Source organism: Crotalus tigris, unplaced genomic scaffold (genome assembly GCF_016545835.1).
Source record: "Crotalus tigris isolate CLP2741 ecotype Arizona unplaced genomic scaffold, ASM1654583v1 scf7180000017559.9942113025:1136094, whole genome shotgun sequence".
Classification (NCBI taxonomy): Eukaryota; Metazoa; Chordata; class Lepidosauria; order Squamata; family Viperidae; genus Crotalus; species Crotalus tigris.
In genome coordinates, this window is record NW_024096473.1 from 654283 (window position 1) to 677542 (window position 23260).

The following is a 23260-nucleotide window of genomic DNA, read 5'->3' on the forward strand; positions in this document are numbered from 1 at the left end:
ATGACCCAACTAGGTAACATCTTCAGTGCTAGAAGGGAGTTGGGTTTATAATAATAATAATAATAATAGTAAAGTTGGAAGGGACCTTGGAGGTCATCTAGTCCAACCCAGGAAACCCTATACCATTTCAGACAAATGGCTGTCCAGTCTCTTCTTAAAAACCTCCAGTGTTGGAGCATTCACAGCTTCTGGAGGCAGGTTGTTCCCCTGGTTAATTGTTCTAACTGTCAGGAAGTTTCTCCTTAGTTCTAGGTTGCTTCTCTCCTTGATTAGTTTCCACCCGTTGCTTCTTGTCCTGCCTTCAGGGGCCTTGGAGAATAGCTTGACTCCCTCCTCTTTGGGGCAGTCCCTGAGATATTGGAAGACTGCTATCATGTCCCCCCTCGTCCTTCTGTTCATTAAACTAGACACAACCAATTCCATCAACCTTTCCTTATATGCTTTAGCCTCCAGTCCCCTAATCATCTTTGTTGCTCTTCTCTATACTCTTTCTAGAGTCTCAACATCTTTTTTACATCGCGGTGACCAAAACTGGATGCAGTATTCCAAGTGTGGCCTTGTAAAGTGGTATTAACACTTCACACGATCTTGATTCTATCCCTCTGTTAATGCAGCCTAGCACTGTGTTGGCCTTTTTGGCAGCTACAGCACACTGCTGGCTCATATTTAAGTGATTGTCCACTAGGACTCCGAGATCCCTCTCACAGTTACTACTATTGAGCAAGGTACCCCCTATACTATACCTGTACATTTGGTTTTTCTTGCCTAAATGTAGAACCTTGCTTTTTTCACCATTGAATTTCATTTGGTTAGATAGTGCCCAATGTTCAAGTCTGTCCAGATCCTTCTGTATCTTAAGCCTGTCTTCTGGAGTGTGGAGAGAAAAATGAGGTCTGTGGAAACCTTGATTCTCTCTAAGCTTGGTGCTTTTTTTTTTTTGCAGGTGTTTCATCACCTTACTATGTAGTGTCATCAATGCTCTGATGAGTGGGCCAGCACTGATGTTGTAACGTCTTTGATAATGAAACGTCTGCAAGGAAACCACCAAGCTTAGAGAGCACCAAGGACCTTACTGCACCATCTTTTCTTTTTCAATGTTACAAGCTTATATTGTTTCTCTTAGCCTATTTAGGAAAAGCAAGGCAAAGTTGGAAGAATTCTGCAAAGTTTCCCCTTAATCAGAAAAGATCAATATTGTCTGAAGATAATGAGTTAGCTATTTTTGCAAGACAGAGAGAGAGACAGACAAACAGACACAGAGAGAGACAGAGAAAGAGAGAGACAGACACAGAGAGAGACAAAGAGAAAGAGAGAGACAGAGAAAGAGAAAAAGAGATAGACAGACACAGAGACAGACAGACACATACACATACACACACAGAGACAGAGACAGACAGAGAGAAAGAGAGACAGACACAGAGAGAGACAGACAGACAGAGAAAGAGAGACAAAGAGACAGACAGACACACACACACAGAGAGACAGAGAGAGACAGAGAAAGAGAGACAGACACACACACACACAGATAGACAGACAGACAGAGAAAAACACACACACACAAAGATAGAGAGAGAGAAAGAGACAGAGAAAGAGAGAGACAGACAGACACAGAGACAGAGAGGAACACACACACACACACACACACAGAGTGTGTCTTATAGACTCTTGTAGAAATAAGAGAATCTCTGTTCTGAAAAATAAAATAAAATGAAGTGAAATAAAATAAAATAATAAAATGAAATTAAAATAAAATATATGCAGGGGAGCAAACAGATTAGGCTAAAATTATTTCTGAGATGTCCTTCTAAACAGGAATGTATCAGATATTTTAGACAAATCACTTCTTAACCCAATCTGTCCATCTCCTGATTTGCAATGTAGAAATGATGATGATGATAATGATGAAATATTATACAAAATATTGAGATGCATCTCTGGAATCTTCCCCACAACAACATCAAAATCTCTTAGGAGATAGGCATCCTGAAGAAAAGGATGTACCGCGACATTAAAAAGACGAGATTGATGAAGTAAAACGTTATTTTATACCCACAACAAAACATGGACCTGCTGATGTTTTCAGACAATCTTCTAAGAGCCTCATACGCGTCTTTTGAAGGTCTGGACTGTCCCACTCTTCGGGGTCCACTCCCCAGTATAGATCAATGACCTAGAAAGAAAAGAAATAATATTATAATACTTATATCTAGTATTATCTCACGAATAACAATTCAGGCTGTAACTCAACATTTAAAAAAACACACACTAAAAGCAATAGTTTAAGAAAATGAGGGTTTATGGACAGTAACAAAAGATCAATTCTGTCAACACGGAAGGCCACCTCTGAGAAGCTCATGTGGAGCGTTATAATTATTAAGACTCATGACTAATGGGAGTACTTTTAATTCCAAGGGTCACTCTTTCCAAACAAGCTTGGTTAGTACTTATGATACATCAGAAGAGAGAAATAATGCAACAGGCTTTAAGAATAACTTACAAATTTCTGTCTGTCTATCTACTATCTATCTATCTATCTATCTATCTATCTATCTATCTATCTATCTATCTATCTATCTATCTATCTATCTCTATATCATCTCTATCATCTCTCATCATTCTCTCTTTCATCTCTATCATCTCTCTATCATCTATCATTATGTCTGTCTGTCTGTCTGTCTATCTATCTATTATCTATCACTCATCTCTCTCTCATCTATCATTATGTCACTTTGTCTATTTATCATCTCTATCTATCCTCTATGTATCATCTCTCTCTTGATATATTTATTATCCTTTATTATGTCTGTTTGTCTATCTATTATCTCTCTCAATATATTTATCATTCTTCTGTCTGTCTGTCTGTCTGTCTATCTATCTATCTATCTATCTATCTATCTATCCATCTTCTCTCTCTCTCTCTCTCTCTGTCTATCTATCTATCTATCATCTATCTATCTATCTATCTATCTACAGTATCTATCTATCTACAGTATCTATCTATCTATCTATCTATCTATCTATCTATCTATCTATCTGTTTACAGTATCTATCTACAGTATCTATCTATCTATCTATCTATCTATCTATCTATCTATCTATCTATCTATCTATCTTCTCTCTCTCTCATCCATCCATCCATCCATCCATCCATCCATCCATCCATCCATCCATCATCTCTTTCTCTCTCCCCCTCCCTCCCTCCCCCTTTCTCTCTCTCATCTCCATCCATCCTTCTATCCAGTCAGGGGAATTCTGGGAGTTGAAACCCACAAATCTTAAAGTTGTATGGCTGGACACCTCTACTTTAGACCAGTATCAGCCCCAACAACTGTGAATACGACAGCAGTTCCTTAATGTTTAAACTTGCTTCTTATATATTCTTATATTCACTTATATTCACTTCATTTTATTATTGAGGTACGGTGGAGGACAGCAAAGGATGCATTGTGACAGGAGAAGTGAATCCCGTCTCCAATTTTACAGAGAATCTCTATGTTGTTGTTGTTGTTAATTGCAAAGTCGTGTCCGACCCATCGCGACCCCATGGACAACGTTCCTCCAGGTCTTCCTGTCCTCTACCATCTTCTGAAGTCCATTTAAGTTCACACCTACTGCTTCAGTGACTCCCTCCAGCCATCTCATTCTCTGTCGTCCCCTTCTTCTATCGCCCTCCATCTTTCCCAGCATCAGGCTCTTCTCCAGTGAGTCCTTCCTTCTCATTAGGTGGCCAAAGTACTTGAGTTTCAGCTTCAGGATCTGGCCTTCTCAAGAGCAGTTGGGGTTGATCTCTTCTAGGACTGACTGGTTTATATAACCCCTTTATGGATTACTGCCTTGTCGTGGCGAAGGGGCTTGTGTAACTCAATGAAGCTATAAGCTATGCCGTGCAGGGCCACTCAAGACGGACAGGTCATAGCAGAGAGTTCTGACAAGATGTGATCCACTGGAGAAGGGATCCACTCCAGTATCTTTCCCATGAAAACCCCATGGACAGTACTAAAAGGCAAAAAAAAAAAAAAAAGAATCTCTATACACCAAACCAATCGTCATAATAATTATCTAACTTGGACACGCAACAGCAAGCAGTAGTCATGTATTCAGAGTGCTATTTTTAAAAAAAATCTCACTATTTAATATTTTGTTGTTTGGGTTGCCAGAATACTGAGCCTTTAAAATAGCAGATGTTTAATTGTTCACATTTTTCTTTTGTGCCTACAGATCCAGTCTGAATAATCTTAGCGGTAAGACCGCACACGGGGGGCGGGGGGGGGGAAACTGAAGAAAAGAAAAAAAAGAAATACGTTTATTTAAAGAAATGAAGCAATGCAGTGTGATTTCACACCATTTTTAGCTCACGGGGGATATTACAGAGAGTCCTCTACTTACGACGGTAACTGAGCCTGGAATTATGAGCATAAGCCATTGTGGTGGTTATGTTGTGGGAGGTCATCCGTAATTATGGCCTGAAACTTGGGTCACGAGGCACTGAGGGACCCAGACCTTTTCGTCAACTTTTTTTTTAACGGCAGTTGTTAAGCAAACACCACGGTCATTAACTGAATCAGTTCTCCCCAATGGGTGTTTTATTTTTATTTTTTGCTGGAAACCGGAAACAAACGTCAGAAACTTGCAAAAAAACATTGCACATTCACAACGTGTGAGACACTGCAAGTGGTCTTCACATTAAAGGGGTTGTCAAGTGCCCTAAGTAGGGTTGTTGTTACTGTTAATTGCGAAGTCGTGTCCGACCCATTGCGGCCCCATGGACAATGTTCCTCCAGGTCTTCCTGTCCTCTACCATCTTCTGGAGTCTATTTAAGTTCACACCTACTGCTTCAGTGATTCCATCCAGCCATCTCATTCTCTGTCGTCCCCTTCTTCTCTTGCCCTCCATCTTTCCCAGCATCAGGCTCTTCACCAGTGAGTCTTTCTTTCTCATTAGGTGGCCAAAGTCCTTGAGTTTCATCTTCAGGATCTGGCCTTCTAAAGAGCAGTCAGGGTTGATCTCCAATAGAACTGACCGGTTTGATTGCCTTGCAGTCCAAGGGACTCGCAGGAGTCTTCTCCAGCACCATAGTTCAAAGGCCTCAATTCTTTGGCGCTCAGCCTTTCTTATGGTCCAACTTTCACAGCCATACATTGCAATTGGGAAAACCATGGCCTGGACTATACGCACTTTTGTTGGCAGGGTGATGTCTCTGCTTTTTAGTATGCTGTAAGTAGGGTTATGTGACTGCAAAAACTTCAAACAACAACAACAACAACAACAACAACAAAAAACAATGGTCCGAAATAGATTTTGAGAGGGCTCTGCTCGTAACTTTGAACGGTTGTTAAAAGTTGTACGCTGAGGACTACCCACATGGAAAAGGACTACAGGGAGTCCTCAATTTACAGCACTTGTTTAGTGACCATCCAAAGTTAAACCCGGCACTGGAAAAAAGAAGTGACATGACAGTTTTTCACGCTTAACGGCCGTTGCAGCATCCCCATGGTGACATGATCAAAAATTCAGGCACTCGGCAAATGACTCACATTTACGACGGTTGCCGTGTCCTGGGGTCACGTGATTCCCCCTTGTGCGACCTTCTGACAAGCCAAGTCAATGGAGGAAGCCCATTTCACTTAACAACGGGGCGACTAGCTTAACAACGGCAGCGATTCGCTTAAGAATGGCGGCCAGCAAGGTTGTCAAATTGAGCAAAACTCACTTAACAAATGTCTCACTTAGTAACAGAAATGTTGGGCTCCATTGTGGTTGTAAGTTGAGGGTATTTAAAGGAGAAAAATCTAATGAAGCCATCATTAGGCCAAGATAGATGGAAACTAACCAAGGAGAGAAGCAACCTAGAACTAAGGAGAAATTTCCTGACAGTGAGAACAATTAACCAGTGGAACTCCTTGCCTCCAGAAGCGGCAAATGCTCCAACACTGGAAGTTTTTAAGAAGAAAGTGGACAGCTATTTGTCTGAAAAAGTATAGGGTTTCCTACCTGAGCAGGGGGTTGAACTAGATGACCTCCAAGGTCCCTTCCAACTCTATTATTCTATTCTATTCTATTCTATTCTATTCTATTCTATTCTATTCTATATTTTCTATTCTATTCTATTCTATTCTATTCTATTCTATTCTATTCTATTCTATTCTATTCTATTCTATATTTTCTATTCTATTCCTTTTCTATTCTGTTCCTATTCCTATTCCTATTCCTATTGCTATTCTATTCTATTCTATTCTTATTTCCTCTTCCTATTTCTTCTCTTCTCTTCTCTTTTCTTGTTATTTCTTAGTCCTTATTTTCTATTCTATTCTATTCTATTCTATTCTATTCTATTCTATTCTATTCTATTCTATTCTATTCTATTCTATTCTATTCTATTCTATTCTATTTCATTCCATTCTCTCTTCTCTTCTCTTCTCTTCTCTTCTCTTCTCTTCTCTTCTATATTTTGGGGTTCTGTGCTGTCTTTTTGAATTGCAGGTTTGAAAAAACCACTTTAGGTATTTGGACACAATGTGAAATTAACCCTAAAGGTTTTCAGGGTGCAGGAACTAATGGTTCCTGTGGTCCGTAGCATTAAGAATAGAGAAGTGGAAAGATGAACGAAGCAGACTCTTCGGGGAAAGCTTAACAGCGTTACAAGTGCTTGCACCGTGTTATCATTCATTTGGTACCCACGGTGTCCTATTCAATGAATCATAAAAGGAAACATTTCAGTTAGGAATAGGTTTCAAACACGTACAACGAGCCTTCTGTCACTTGGGTAATGCTTTAACAGTTTACTTCTATATATGTCCGCTGAGAAAAAAAAGAAAAGAAAAAAAGAAAGCTCTGCTGAACTGAATGGAGATTGAACAAGCCTTGCATTGCCACCTAAAAGCTTGAAAAAATGATATTAGCAATTGAATGTATGAAGGGAGAATGTAGGGATGAAGACGCTTAAAGCGATGCTTAGTTAGGCCATGGGATCCTTGGTGGAGCTGGTCTCTACCTAGTGGTATTAAATGCCAAGTGAGTAAAAAAAAAAAAAAAGCTATTTTTCTCTCTCTCTGTCCAGTCTAATGGATGGTCCTCATCTCCTTTTCCTAGCCAAGGCAAGCAGCATTTTCTGAAGATACTTTTTGTGGTCACGCAGCTGGCATGACGGTATGCCGAGGCGCATGGAATGCGGTCACCTTCCCACCGAAGTGGTCCCTATTTATCTACTTGCCTTTGCAGGCCTGCAGGAGCTGAGGCAAGGAACGTAAGCTCACCCTATCACACAGTGCTCGGCTCTTGAACTGCCAACTTTCCGGTTGGCAAGCCCAGCATCTTAACCGCTAAGCCACTGCACCGCCAGTGCCAAATTGACGTATGATAAATCTACCCTTCTCCATGTTTAGTCATGGGGGAGTCAGCCTGCTGTTGGTAACCAAGACATGGATAAGCCTGGGATGGTGGTGACCCTTTTCAGAGTTGTTATTTATTTATTTATCTCTCTCTCTCTCTTCCTCTCCCTCTCTTCCTCCCTCCCTCCCTCCCTCCCTCCCTCATATCATCTCTCTCTCTCTCTCTCTCTCTCTCTCTCTAGCTCCTAGAAGCACGAAGCCGAAAACACCAGCCTGAAGATGAGGAATGGGACTTCGCCAAAACATCGCCAAGACACTTCCAATTTTACGCGGGAGAAAACCCGAATAACCAAAGATCTACATACAAACACCCGTGTCTAGTTTAACGAAGAGAAGGACAAGGGGGGACATGATAGCAGTATTCCAATATCTCAGGGGCTGCCATAAAGAAGAGGGAATTAAGCTATTTTCCAAAGCACCTGAAGGCAGGACAAGAAGCAACGGGTGGAAACTAATCAAGGAGAGAAGCAACCTAGAACTAAGGAGAAACTTCCTGACAGTGAGAACAATTAATCAGTGGAACAGCCTGCCTCCAGAAGCAATAAATGCTCCAACACTGGAAGTTTTTAAGAAGAGACTGGACAGCCATTTGTCCGAAATGGTGTAGGGTTTCCTGCCCGAGCAGGGGGTTGGACTAGATGACCTCCAAGGTCCCTTCCAACTTTACTAATATGAACAAAACCTCAGAAAACATCTATCTATCTTATCTATCTATCTATCTATCTATCTATCTATCTATCTATCTATCTATCTATCTATCTATCTATCTATCTATCTCTATCTCTACATCTATCTATCCCTACATCTGTCTGTCTGTCTGTCTGTCTGTCTGTCTGTCTGTCTGTCTGTCTATCTATCTATCTATCTATCTATCTATCTATCTATCTATCTGTCTGTCTGTCTATCTTTCTGTTATATCATTTGCTGAAACCTGTTGAGTTCATCTATACAGTATCAAGACTATATGAATTTTGTAGCTTCCCCCTAATAAATCCTGGGAGTTATTTTTTGAAAACAAAACAAAAAAAAAGAATAAATATCTCTTCCAGCCTTGCAAAAATGGTGATTTCAAGAATTCCCTAAGGGAAAGGCTATGATTTAATCCAGTTTGGCAGTATCCACTGAAACCTTGTCAAGATTTAGTAAAAAAAAAAAATCTGTCAAGAAAAGATAGTGAATCTTTGCTCTCAATTCTGAATTTAGAAATGCAACATTTGTCATTCAATAATAGGAATAGCCACCATACCTCTAACTGCAGTTTTACCCTGTGTGTGTTTATCTTTAAACTGAGCTATTTCTTTTAAAAATAACTCTCAAAAAACCAGTATTTAACAGGAGCCTTTGCTTTCTGAAACTCAAAAAATAAAAATAAAAATCAGTTGACCTTTAAAAAAATAAAGTAACTTACACAAGAAAGACCTGCCTTTAGCATAAGCTGGCCTATTGCTGTCCTACTTTTGATTTTTCATGTGCCAGGCATAATCACATCATTGCAATTCAATATTTTTGACCACTGAACTGATTGGATGCCTGATTGAATATGCCCACATAGCGCTGCATGAAAAGAGAACATATCCCAATTATTCCTCCCATCCTTCTTCTCCCCCATGATTGTGTGTAAAATTATGCCAAAATGGCCTGTTTTGCAAAGAAGCTGTCAATGTTGCTCCTTTTATTGACATTAGAGTCAAGAGTCTTTATTGCTAAAATGGTGGATGACATTGGAGTCAAGAGTCTTTATTGCTAAAATGGTGGATGACATTGGAGTCAAGAGTCTTTATTGCTAAAATGGTGGTGATTGACACCTGCAGACAGATTGGCAGACATCAATGAACTGGGCTAAACCTTAAGCCCTCACCTAGGACTTGGTGAATAATCAAAAGATATCACAGTGCACACAACTCTACATCCGGCACCACAAGATCAATAAAACGCCACTCTTAAGTTAAGGGCGACTCTTGGTTTGAAGGCGATAACAACACGGGGGAACTAGCGAGACAAACATGGATAAAACAATAGTGGCACCTAATTATGCCTGGTTGTGAAAGCTTTTGAGGATGCCACACAGGCTGTTTTGTTTTGTTAGACTACAACTTCCTGCTGTGAGGGTAATTTTGAGTTTAGTACCATGGAGACAGCAGCCAAAACACAACATTCGCGCTCACATATGGATTAAGTGGGCGTGCGTTTAGCATTATAACCCAAAAACAAATGTTGTACATACCCTCTATGTTTAGAATAGAATAGAGCTGGAAGGGACCTTGGAGGTCTTCTAGACCAACCCCCTGCTTGGGCAGGGGAATGTATGCTATACTGTATTTCATTGCAGAAGAGAACCAACTGAAGGCAACTTTGGGGAAAAAAATCCAATTTACCGTTATTGTTCCATCATACTTTCCCTCAAACTGGGAGCACGGATATCCCAACGATGAATACAAAAAAGGTCATCCTTGACTTATAGAGGTAGTCCTTGACTTTCAACTGTTCACTTAGTGACTGTTTGAAGTTACAACGGCACGGGGAAAAAAGAGACTATTTTCACACTTTTGACCCTTGCGGTATACTGTGGTCATGTGACTTACATTCGGTTGATTGACAACTGACTCACATTTAGGACGGATGCATTGTCACGTCATCCCCTTTTACAATCTTCTGACAACTGCAGTATTGTTCACTTTGGGGCTCCTGTTCCTAATTCAACACCTGCAGCAATTGGCTTAAGAAAACTGGCAAGAAAAGCCATCAAATGGAACAAAACTCACTGAACGCCTGCCTCACTTAGTGACATAAATTTTGGGCTCAATTGTGGTCATATGCTGAGGATCATCTGTACAGTGGCACCCTGTGGATATCGGTGGGATTCTCTAACCCCCACCGGACAGACGATGAACAGATTTCCGTTTAGCAAGCTAACCAGCATCCCGGCTTAAAAAATTTGGAACGTAGGAAACGCTACCTGGAATTCCATCCCATAGTTTTCTCTGCAGAATTCCCGCAGCTTGGGGTACACGTGTTCTCGTAATGCGTTCCTTTCTGCGACGGTATCTGTAAGCGAGAAGGGCGAAAAAATAGAAATAAATGAACAAAACGTGGTCGCAACCGTCTGTATTTATAGCTCTGCAGTTTTATGTGGAAGAGAAGCCTCATTTTAAAAATTGGGAACACAAGCGTGAGGCAGGAATCTGATTCTGTGCCCCAGGGAATAGCTTGTTGAACAGAAACACTTACTCTGACATTTATCCAAATTTAGTCGAGCACTTATGGCATTAATTCAGCATAATGTTTATACACGACACTGAGTTTGGATTTTTTTTTTTTTAGTTAGCAGGAGCTCTGGAAAGATAAGACCAGCAGCAATCAAGCCATCATAAAAAAAATCCTTGAAGCCTCTGACTGTAACAATAATTCAACGTGACATTTAAAGAATATATATTTTGAACAGTTCCAAACTTTGCAGGAAAGAGTTGAAGCAATAATTCAGCATGTTTTCTTTTCTTTTTTTTTTTTACAGTCCAGCCTGCTTGCTCTTTGATGGATTTACCTCAGGAATAAGACAGTATAACATAACAACATCAGAACAATATAACATAATATATATAAAAAAGGACTTCCTTGTCTAAATTCTTGTGGCTTCCTACTGCTAGTTCACAGTGCACATGTACACAAGAATTATATTAAACTTATGAACATAAACTCTCATCTTTCTTTCTTTCTTTTCTTTCTTTCTTTTCTTTCCTTTCTTTCTTTTTCTTTTCTTTTCTGCCTGCCTGCCGGCCTGCCTATCTATCTGCCTATCTATCTATCTATCTATCTATCTATCTATCTATCTATCTATCTATCCATCCATCCATCCATCCATCCATCATCTATCTTTCTGTCATCTACCTATCTACCTACCTACCTTATCTATCTATCTATTATGTCTGTCTCTGTGTCTATCATCTATCATCTTTCTCATCTCTCTCATCTATCATTATGTCTGTTTGTCTATCATCTCTATCATCTCTCAATATATTTATCATTCTTCTGTCTGTCTGTCTGTCTGTCTGTCTGTCTGTCTGTATCTATCTCTCTATCCATCCATCTTGTCTGTCTGTCTGTCTGTCTGTCTGTCTGTCTGTCTGTCTATCTATCTATCTATCTATCTATCTATCTATCATCTATCTTTCTATCATACCTATCTACCTATCTACCTACCTACCTATCATCTGTCTTTCTATCATCTATTTTTCTATCTACCTTTCTACTTACCTATCTATCTATCTATCTATCTATCTATCTATCTATCTATCTATCTATCTATCATCTATCTTTCTATCATACCTATCTACCTATCTACCTACCTACCTACCTACCTATGTCTATCATCTATTTTTCTATCTACCTTTCTACTTACCTATCTATCTTATCTATCTATCTATCTATCTATCTATCTATCTATCTATCTATCTATCTATCTATCTATCTATCTATCTATCTATCTATCCGGCAATGTTTTTTTTGTTTGTTTATTAAAAAATCGATTCTCAATCTCTGAATGGGTGCTTAGCTCACTCCCCCTCACCTTCCTGTCTTCTGTCTGAGGCCCATTACTCTTCCATATCTTCATAAATGATCTAGATGAGGACATTGAAGGGAAGCTCATCCAATTTACAGACCACACTACGCTGGCAGGAATAGCCAACACCCCAGAAGACAAGCTCAGGATCCAAAAAGATCTTGACAGACTTGAACACTATCTAACAAAATGAAAATCAACGTAGATAAAAGTAAGGCTTTACGCTTAGACAAGAAAACCCAACTGCATAAATATAGACTAGGTGACACTTGGCTTAATGCCAGCAATGTGAAAGGGATCTTGGGAGTCTTAGTGGACAGTCACTTAAATATGAACTAGCAGTGTGGGGCAGCAGCCAAAAAAGCCAATGCAATCGTAGGCTGCATTAATAGAGGAATAGAATCAAGATCACGTGAAGTTCTAGTCCTGCTTTGCAAAGCCTTAGTAAGTCCACACTTGGAGTACTGCATTCAGTTCTGGTCCCTACATTATAAAAAAGATGTTGAGACTCTAGAAAGAGTGCAGAGAAGAGCAATAAAGATGATTAAGGGACTAGAGGCCAAAACATACGAAGAACAGTTACAAGAACTGGGTACGTCTAGTCCAGGGGTCTTCAGACATGGCTCTTTTATGACTTGTGGACTTCAACTCCCAGAATTCTGGGACCTGAAGTCCACAAATCATAAAAGGGCCAAGTTTGAAGAACCCTGGTCTAGTCTAATGAAAAACAGGACTAGGGGAGAGATGATAGCACCATTCCAACATTTGAGGGGCTCCTACAAAGACGAGGAGGTCAAACTATTTTCCAAAGCACCAAAAGGCAAGACAGGAAACAATGGATGGAAACTAACCAAGGAGAGAAGCAACCTGGAACAAAGGAGAAATTTCCTAACAATGAGGGCAATCAACCAATAGAACAGTTAACTTAGCGACTGTTTGAAGTTACAACGGCACTAAAACGATGACTTAGGACCATTTTTCACTCGTGACCGCGGTCACGTGATCAAAATTCAGACGCTTTGCGCAACTGACTCATATTTATGATGCTTGCAGTATCCCAAAGTCACACGATCCTTTTGTGATCTTCTGTACTTCTTGGGGAGACCAGGGGCTTCAGCTGAGCCGTGTAGTCACAATTACTATACAAGCATATTGTTTCACAGCTCAATAGTTTAGCAGACAGATAATTTTAGGCTGATCGGGGCTCCGCTTTCCAAATTAGTTCCGCTGCTTTAGACACGTTTCATCTGAGCATGTCCATTGTTTAATAAGAGTATTTTCCTAAACAAGCACCCCGTGATTGTAAGCTGAGATGAATGCAGGAAAACCTCCCGAGTAAACATGCAAAGGAACAATAAATTACTGCTAATTGAAAGGTGAACGAGGCTCGTTAATTATAGCTTGCTCAGTGTAGTTTGTTGTGTCTTCCATTGTCTACATTGTCTAGACCTGGAAGTTTATAATAACGTTGGCTTAAATACAGGAACAAGGGCAGGTTTCAATTTCATAGCAGCATCTCCCACAACAGATCAATCCCACAAACCACATTTCTTCAAGTCCTCCGGGTTGCGTTGTATCGCTTCTGTTACAAAAAGCTTTTGGAGGAACATTAGCAGAGAAATGGAGGTGATGGTGAGGTCTTCCATGCTCTCTTGAGTTTGGTTGTTTTCTTGCAGACGTTTCATTACCCAGCCAGCTGCTTGAACCACAAGATGGGTGGCTAATAAATTTGATGATGATGATGATGATAATAGTAATAATAATAATAATAATCTGCATCTGTCTATCCCAGAGAAGGACTCACAAAAATGAAATATTCAGTCTGAACATCTGGCTGATTTTACAATGAACCTTATTAACAACTACTACTCATCTAGGTAGCAACATCGGTGCAAGAAAACCACCAAGCTCAGAGAGCACAAAGATTCCAGTTCTTCTTCTTTTTCTTTTTCTTCTTCTTCTTCTCCTCCTTCTCCTTCTCCTTCTCCTTCTTCTTCTTCCTCTTCTTCTCCTCCTCCTCCTCCTCCTCCTCCTCCTCCTCCTCCTCCTCCTCCTCCTCTCTGCAAACCCCACTGCCTTGTTGCACTGATGATGTTTCCTAGTTGGGTCATGAAATAACTGCAAGAAAACCACCAAGCTCAGAGAGCACCAAGGATTCCATAGTCATTGTCGTCGTCCTCCTCCCCCATTCTCTTTTAACACTGATAATCTTACCTATTTGAGTAATGCAACATCTGCAACAAAACAACCATCTTCATTGACCCCACACTCCTCCTCCTCCTCCTCCTCCACCTCTCTGCAAACCCCACTGCCTTCTTGCACTGAGGATGTCCTCAGCTGGGCCATGAAACATCTGCCATCAAGCTCAGAGAACACCAAGGGCCACCCTGCGCTACAAATATTCTTTGCTATTTATGAATACATTTACAGATCTTCGCCACTGCTGCATATTCTTTTCTATCAAAGGTGTCCACCTTTTAGTGTCCGAGCAATATTGCTCCTTTCTTTAATGTTCTCCGATAATGCCCACTGTTTGCACTTCTGCCTAGTCTTTTGTCTCATTCTTCTCCAAACACGGTGGAAAGGAAACCATCGTGTTTGTTACAGTTTCTTTCTTGGGAGAACCCCCCTGAGCTCCCAATTTTCTGAATTGAATAATACTTTCTCCTACCGGGCTGATCAGCAAACGCACAGCATCTGTTGCTACTTTAAGAAAGTTCTCTGGGGGGGGGGGGAGATGGATCGTTTTAGTCCGCACAGTTTTAGCACTGTCTCTATTATCCTTCCTTATTTCCTTCGGATGTATGCCATTTTAAATAGGTCACCTAAGCACCAACATAAGCAGAGACGATGCTGAAAGTCACCAAGTCGGAACGCACCCATACCCTAAAAGATGTTTATTAGATCCTCTGATTTGGAGATATCCTACTGTGTTGCAATCAGGAGCTTCACGCTATTCTATTCTGTTGTTTGCGGCATTTAATTCAAGGCCTTTTTTTTATAGCTATTTTTGTATTGTGGGTGATTTGCTGAGGGGGCTCAAGATAAATTTTTTTTTTTGGTACTTCCCTTAATCCAACCACACGATTCAAACTGATTCATTTCTCTTTTAATACACAAGAATATGGTAGAAATATTTAGTCAGCTGAATAGAGAAGACCGTGGGGAATTTTGGGATAAAAAAAAAAAAGAGGAATTTCTATATATTGATTGTGACATCTCTGATCCTGGCCTATGAATATTTCCAAGACGATGGTTCTGCGTTTTAAAACTCCTCTGCTAGCGTTCTTTTAACCTTTGAGGCAAGTGAATCGAGACTTAAGTACAGATTAACTTTTAAAATTGCTAATACAGAATATTGTGGTTGATTGCAATTAAAAGCCACAAGCAGAAAAAGTCTAGAAGGACCAGAATCATTGTAATCAAAATTAATTTGGAACAAGTACTCTCTGTACTCTGAATACATTTCCTGTGTGATTTCTACAAAAAAAAACTGTAATCAGAAGCAATATTACAGTTAAACTGCCGTGAATGAATATGTTTCCTGTGTGATTTCTACAAAAATTATAACCATAATGAAAAGCCATATTGCAGTTAAAATGCAATGAAGTTATGACTCTTCACATATAATGTGTTCTTAAGTTAAAATACTGAAAGAATATAGTTGTTGAGAGTTTGGCACCATACATGTTATTATTATAATAATAATAACACCCCAGACTTAACAATTGTTGACAACAAAAGCAAAAAAAAGTCTGGATAGCGGATGTTGAAGTGCCTGGAGCTAGCAAGAGAGACAAGAAAGAACTGGAGAACATCCCAGATTATAAATACATGCAAATAGAAGTAAAACGTTTATGACAAACATCTCAAAGGTGCTTTTTCAAGTTTTTCTTTGACCATGGCATATTCACCGCTCCCAAAGGTGCTTTTTCACAAAGCAACTGGACTTTCTTGTTTGTCTTTGAAGGCGTTTCACTTCTCATCTAAGAAGCTTCTTCAGCTCTAACTGGATGGTGGGGAATGGAAGGATTTATACTCCTTGCAGACAGCTGGTCGTTTCCATTCTTTTAGAGAGCCGTTGAGGCCACCTGGAGATTTATCTGTATCTTCACGGTCACCTGAGTGGTGCAAATGGGTGTGGGACTGTTGAAAGGACTCCAGTGTTGTGAACTGGAGATAGATGATGTCATATCCCTATCTATCTCCAGCCTACAACACAGTCCTTTTAACGACCAGCTGTCTGCAAGGAGTATAAATCCTTCCATTCCCCACAATCTAGTCCAGTGGTTCTCAACCTTTTTAATGCCGTGACCCCCAACCAGTCGTAAGTCGAGGACTACTCAACCGGTCGTAAGTTGAGGACTACTCAACTGGTGCAGCACCGTTTGCAGAATGGGACTTTTGGGGGCTCAGCAGGGCAGAGACAGCCTGGACAATTCCTATTGGCTTTTGAAAGCCAATAGAATTAGACTCTATTCAAGAGAGTCTATTCTATTGGCTTTCAAAAGCCAATAGAATAGAAGGGAGTAGCACAGCTAAGGAAAAGGGGGGAAAAATGGCAGACTGCATTGTTTGGCGACCCCCGTGAAATGGTCGTTCGACCCCAAATGGGGTCCCGACCCACAGGTTGAGAACCACTGATCTAGTCAGAGCTGAAGAAGCTTCTTGGATGAGAAGCAAAACGTCTTCAAAGAAAAAACAAGAAAGTGCAGTTGCCTCTTGAAAAAAGCACCTTTGGGACAATGGTGACCTGGAATCTACTGAGAATCTCCATAGATAAAAAATCAACTCCTAATTGGCAAGATGATTTTGGAAAACTGCAAGAGAAGGAAGACCAACGTGAATGCAGCTTGGACTGATTATATATAAGACTCGAGGACAAGGGTTGAATAAATGGTTACGGTGTTGGACTGATCTTGGATTCTAGTATACACTTTTGGGTCCAAAACATGCCTGTACGGGTCACAGACCTAACATCTTATAGACGTATAAATGGTGGGTATCTATAAGTCAATGCCTTGATTGGAAGCATGTACATCTGTCTAGAAAAAAAGGTAAAGGTAAGGTAACATGATAAAGATTGTTCTGAAAACAAAAGAGACATCAGGGAAGAGTTCAACCAATTTTTTTTTTAATTCCCATTTATGTCCAGTATCCTAAAAAGATTGCATCCCCTTATGCTGTTGTATCTAGGGATCTGAAATTATGGTATAAATGTCTGTTCTCGCTGTTCTTCTGACATATTTGTAAACATGCAGCTTGTGTAAAAAACACAACACGGCTCCAGTGTTATTTGTTTTGGCCACAAGGACACCAGTTCGGCTGCTTCCGAACTATTTCAGGATCTTTTCAAGACGATGAAATACACATTTAAAAAAAAAATATGCTGGCCCTAATCCAATTGTAATAATTACAGATCGAGATATAAACAGGTTTGCAGCTAGCACAGAATCCCAACATTGGAAGCAGGTGATTAAAGCATCCTGGACAGATGGCCTTGTACAACTCAAAGAGTTCCTGTGGAAGATTGCTCCTGTTTCTTTGAGAGAAAAAATGTGATACCTATAGCTTGGCACAACACTAAAACTTATGAGTTTGCTTTAAGACCAGGGGATGTTCTATTTTACCTTAATTTCTCTCCATATGCAGCTCCAATGGGGTGTCTATGGAGATTCTCCATCATCCAGGTCATGATTTAGCTTCCAGTCCCCTGATCATCTTTCTTGCTCTTCTCTGTAGCCTTTCTAGAGTCTCAACGTATTTTTTACATCGTGGTGACCGAAACTGGATGCAGTATTCCAAGTGTGGCTTACCAAGACCTTGTAAAGTGGTATTAACACTTCACATGATCTTGATTCTATCCCTCTGTTAATGCAGCCTAGAACTATGTTGACTATTTTGGCAGCTGCAGCACACGGCTGGCTCATGGTTAAGTAATGGTCCACTAGGACTCCCAAGATCTCTTAGGAAGATGATATTTTGGTAACAAGCCTCTTAAACATTGTTTGCAAAATATCTTCATGCTGAAGTGAGTGGGACATGACAGCAAACTAGGTTTAGCAATCAATGAAGACAACTGAACAACTCTTACTGCAATGAATTCTCATTAGGTAATCGGTCCCAAAGGTGCTGTTTCAAGAGGCAACTGGACTTTCTCGTTTTTCTTTGAAGACGTTTCGCTTCTCATTCCAGAAGCTTCTTCAGCTCTGACTGGAGGGTGGGGAATGGAAGGATTGATACTCCTTGCAGACAGCTGGTCATTTGCATCCTTTTAGAGAGTCGTTGAGGCCACTTGGAGGTTGACCTGTGTCCTCAGGGTCACCTGAGTGATGCAAATGGGTGTGGAGCCTTTTTGGCTGCAGGATGTTTTCTGCCCCATGTCCCGTCATCCAGCAGCCAGGAAGACCTCAGACCACAAATGACCAGCTTTCAGCAAGGAGTATAAATCTTTCCATTCCCCACCATCCAGTCAGAGCTGAAGAAGCTTCTTGGATGAGAAGTGAAATGTCTTCAAAGAAAAACAAGGAAATCCAGTTGCCTCCTGAAAAAGCACCTTGGGGATTCCAACAGGATGGGGAATCTCTTCTGCGAATGTCCTAGATAGAGAAATTCTGTTGGTGGAGGATCAAGATGGCCGCCCTGTGGCAACTCTTATAGTGAGCTCCTCATCTTTTTATTTTAGTTACTTTTATATGGTTGTAAAATAGTTCATTTTTAATCTAATTTTCATGTAATATTAACCATTAACTAGTAAAGTTAAGTTTTTTTTTTTTTACCAGGAGTAGTAATTTTATGATTTTTAGATTTAGGATTAGATAGGATTAGGTTTCAGGCTACGAGTTCTGGAACTTATCAGCTTTAAGCATTTGCCGATGAACTGGGAATATACTTTAACATCTTTTAAACCACCAAAGGATGCCAAAAGAAAAAATAACAATAAAGCAAAAAGGGACTTGAAAAGAAAGTTTAAATGGAGGCATAAATTGGATATACAGTCAGAAGGAAACCTTAAAAACAATGTTGATGATAGTGACACCCAGACAACGAAATCGGCTAGTTTTGTGATTGTGTTCTTGTACATCCCAATTAGGGAGCCACCCAGATTTTGATGTAAGACGGGCGGCTCTATAAAATTTCCAAATAAATTAAATAATTACCCAAATCTAGGAAGAGTGATTGCACATTGGATGGATGCATCCTCGGGGAGCATAGATCGCAATAAATAAGCCAAAGATTTAAAGAAAGCCCAGCCCAATTAAAAAAATCAACACAACCAAAACCAAATGTTGAGCGCACGTTCTTTAAAAAAGTCGCCAAGCTCTACAGATATCGTGTTTAATTAAAATGAAAATCCATCTTCATCCCCAGGGCTAAAACGTGTCTTTCCTCATATCAAAGAGTTGTAAATAAGTAGATGGGGGATGAAAGTCACTTATAATGTTACTTGTTAATTTGCCAATTGTTGTCAAAGCGCTTAAGATCAAAATGGATATTCCATTTACTTCATACAGTAGATGCGAGATCGGATTAGGTACTGTATATTAATTCAAACTATGCAACAATTTGAAGGGGGGGGTGCTTCCTTCGGACAAAATTTTGAATCACACAGATCTGGATAAAGACTTTGGGAAAAAATTAGGACTTTGATATTATAGGGAGGGAAGAAAGGGAGCAATAGTCACTTAACAAATGTCTCACTTAACAACGTAAATTTTGGGCTCAGTTGTGGTGATGTCGAGGACTACCTGTTTATATGTGGACGGCATATAAGCACAAAAATGGAAAGACTCTTGGATTCCCATAATGGGCAAATGACAGCAAAAGTTGACGGAGTTAGCAGAGATGGCTAAATTGACTGCTTTGATTAAGGAAAAGAACACAACTCATTTTGTTTCCACTTTTGGAAACCGCTTTTGGACTTTGTGTGTTTCCTTTCTTTCTTTTCTTTCTTTCTTTCTTTCTTTCTTTCTTTCTTTCTTTCTTTCTTTCTTTCTTTCTTTCTTTTTCTTTCTTTCTCTTTTCTTTCCTTCCTTCCTTCCTTCCCCCCCTCTCTCTCTTTCTTTCCCTTCCTTCCTTTTCTTCCTTCCTTCCTTCTTTCTTTCTTTCTTTCTCTCTCCTTTCTTTCTTTCTCTCTCCTTTCTTTCTTTCTTTCTCTCTCCTTTCTTTCTCTTTCTTTCTTTCTTTCTTTCTTTCTTTCTTTCTTTCTTTCTTTCTTTCTTTCTTTCTTTCTTTCTCTCTCCCTTCTCTCCCTTTCTTTCTTTCTTTCTTTCTTTCTTTCTTTCTTTCTTTCACTTTCTTTCTTTCTTTTTCTTTCTCTCTCTCTCTTTTCCTTTCTCCTTCCTTCCTTTTTCTCTCTTTCTTTTTCTTTCTCCTTCCTTCCTGTCTGCCTGTCTTTTCTTTCCCTTCCTTTTCCTTCCTTTTCCTTCCTTCCTTCCTTCCTTCCTTCCTTCCTTCCTTCCTTCCTTCCTTCTTTCCTTTTCTTTCTTTCCCTTCCTTCCTTTCTTTCTTTCTTTCTTTCTTTCTTTCTTTCTTTCTTTCTTTCTTTCTTTCTCTCTCTCTCTCTCCCTTCCCTCCCTCCCCCTCCCTCTCCCTCCCTCTTTCTTTCTTTCTTTCTTTCTTTCTTTCTTTCTTTCTTTCTTTCTCTCTTTCTTTCTTTCTCCTTCCTTCCTGCTTGCCTGCCTGCCTGTCTTTCCTTTTCCTTTTCCTTTTCCTTCCTTCCTTCCTTCCTTCCTTCCTTCCTTCCTTCCTTCCTTCCTTCCTTCCTTCCTTCCTTCCTTCCTGTCATTCTTTCTTCTCCGAGTCTTTTGAAGATTCAATCCCTTCTCTACCGCTTAGAGGGGAGTTACAGGCAATGGATGTTGTCACAACATCCGTAAGGTCTGCAGAAAATGACCTCCGATCAACAGTCTCCTAGACAACAAGTAGGCAGAGTTAAGAGACAAGAAGAGGCACAATAAATCCGTATTTCTCTATTGTACATCCAACTGCCCTTTGGTAGTTTGTACGATACTGATGAGTCAATGGCCTTGAATCCACACCAATTATGTTATCATATACATCCAAGAAAGTTTGACAGAACGTCCTGGAGACAAAGGTGCCACAGAGAAAGTGGATGGCATGGAATAAATTTTAAAGGCAAAGCTGCCATCCACTTTCCCTGTGGCACCTTTGTCTCCAGGACATTCTGTCAAACTTTCTTGGATGTATATGAAAACATAATTGGTGTGGATTCAATGCCATTTTAAAGGCAAAGCTGCCATAAGGTACAATTTTTCTTTTATTCCAAAGATTAAAATATAAAATCCAACAGGGAAAAAATAAACAATAAAGGCAAAACAAAACTAGACAAGAACAGTTTTTTTTTTGTTTTGTTTAAAGTGAATTAGAAGGACAAAAACCAAAAACTCATATTATCCCCCTTGGTTGAATACTGACACATACATTATGGGAATAATAACTTCCCCTCTTGCGAAATGGCTCCAAAATTTTATAAGCTTCTCCTTTTACTTGCAACCAAATTTGATCCGTCATACAATGGACATATGAAAGAAAAAGAGTGAACAGGTTAAACAACAGCGAAGTTAAACATTCAAGGCCCTCTGTTGACATTCTTTTATTGCATTTTACTTGTAGAAAATCTACCACGGGCCAACGGTAGCTTTGCACAATCTGAGTTAATATGCCTAAATCCTAGAATTGTGTGAAGCTCCGGTCACTCCGCTAGGTCACAGGCAGAAAAAAATACAGCATTTTTATTTCTTTCCCTTGCCTAACAGATTTATACTGCATGTTTCTAGGTAACATGCTTCTTATCAGTTAGGCAGAAAATTTCATACTCCTTCCCTCCCCCCGACTCTGTAATTTGTCCACTTCCGACTCTTCACCTCACTTGCATTCTTGTTCAGGTGTGAAAGACCAGGTCTACACATGAAGGTTCAATTTAACTGATTTATCAGTGAAAGCCTATACACAGGAGTCTTCTCAATTAATGGTCAGCCTCTGGCTACATAGGTGTCAACTCTACTCAAGGGAGTTTGGCCTTGGGTTTGCTTGTGGCTATGTAGGGATTCTCGGCTGATTCCTCTTTTAACTCCACCCCAGGATTCTGCCACTCCTTCTCCGTCAATTCTCTCCCCAACAAAGAAGAGACTATTACCTTTTAGCTGGAAAGAGACTTATGAAATGAAGGCTTTATCATCACCCCGTTACATCCTAACGGGGTGATGATAAATTTCCTTTCACACAGGGACCCATTGCAAGAACATTTTCTGACCAAACGTGCATGCCTAAGTTTGCCTCTCTCTCTCTCTCTCTCTCCATTTCTTTTTTTCTGTACATAAAGTTATCCACCACTCTATGCAGTGGTGGGATTCAGCCGGTTCGCACCACTTCGGCAGAACCGGTAGCTGTTTTTTTGTTGCCCAGGCCCAGAACGGACTTCCGGAAGCGGCATCCAGAGAATCGGTTGTTCACATATTTGAATCCCACCACTGACTGTATGCCTGTTATTCACTGATTCACTAAAACAGCGGTCCCCAAAGTTCCCAGCTCAGTGAACCGGTGAGGCGGTGGGGAGGAAGGGCGGATGGTTTTGTGCGAGGAGCAGGTGCGCGTGTGAGCACCTGCCACTCTAGGCAAATGGAGCCTTGCAGGTGAGCGCCCACCGCTTGTGCAAGGAGCTCCGTGCAGGCACACACTCGCCCGCCGCTTGCATGGCCTGATTCTGAACAGGCTGCAGCCTGGTTTTGAATGGGCCGCAGCCCAATAATGGGGATTGGGGACCCCTGTTCTAAAAGAACTGAGGTAACCAAACAGCTGGTTAAATCATGCTGAGGATAGGCTTCCATGTTGGGCCTTTTTGTTGTTCGGTCGCTAAGTTGCATTCGACTCTTCGCAACCCCATGGACCATGGCATCCCAAGCACCCACTGTTTCCTGGAGTTTGTCCAATTCATGTTCCTTGCATTGACGACCCTATCTAACCATCTCATCCTTTGCTTCCCCTTTCTTCTTTGGCCTTCCATTTTTCCCAACCTCAGAGTCTTCTCCAAGGAGTCCTCTCTTCCCATTTGGTAGTCAAAATCTTTGAATGTTGGGTCTACACCTAGCACATTGATAGTTTTCATGGTTTATTCCTATTATTACAAAGAGACTGGACAATCATCTGACTGAGATTGTATAGGACAGGGGGAGGCAACCTTGGCTCTTTTATGACTGGTGGACTTCAACTCCCAGAATTCCTGAGCCAGCATGGCTCAGCTTGGAAACCTCTCCCTTTCCCCTCAGTGTGGCTGGCTCAGGAATTCTGGGA

At 40.4% G+C, this 23260-nt stretch overlaps 1 protein-coding gene across 1 annotated transcript in view; it reads right to left on the minus strand.

Annotated features, from left to right (window-relative positions):
• Positions 1–23260, minus strand: part of NWD2 (NACHT and WD repeat domain containing 2) — a 58282-nt gene that overhangs the window by 25962 nt on the left and 9060 nt on the right. The window contains exons 2-3 of the mRNA XM_039347598.1: positions 10346–10434; positions 2054–2170 (exon numbers count right to left, since the gene is read on the minus strand). Of these exons, the coding sequence (XP_039203532.1) occupies positions 2054–2170; positions 10346–10434 (206 nt within the window). The remainder of the gene's footprint in view (positions 1–2053; positions 2171–10345; positions 10435–23260) is intronic.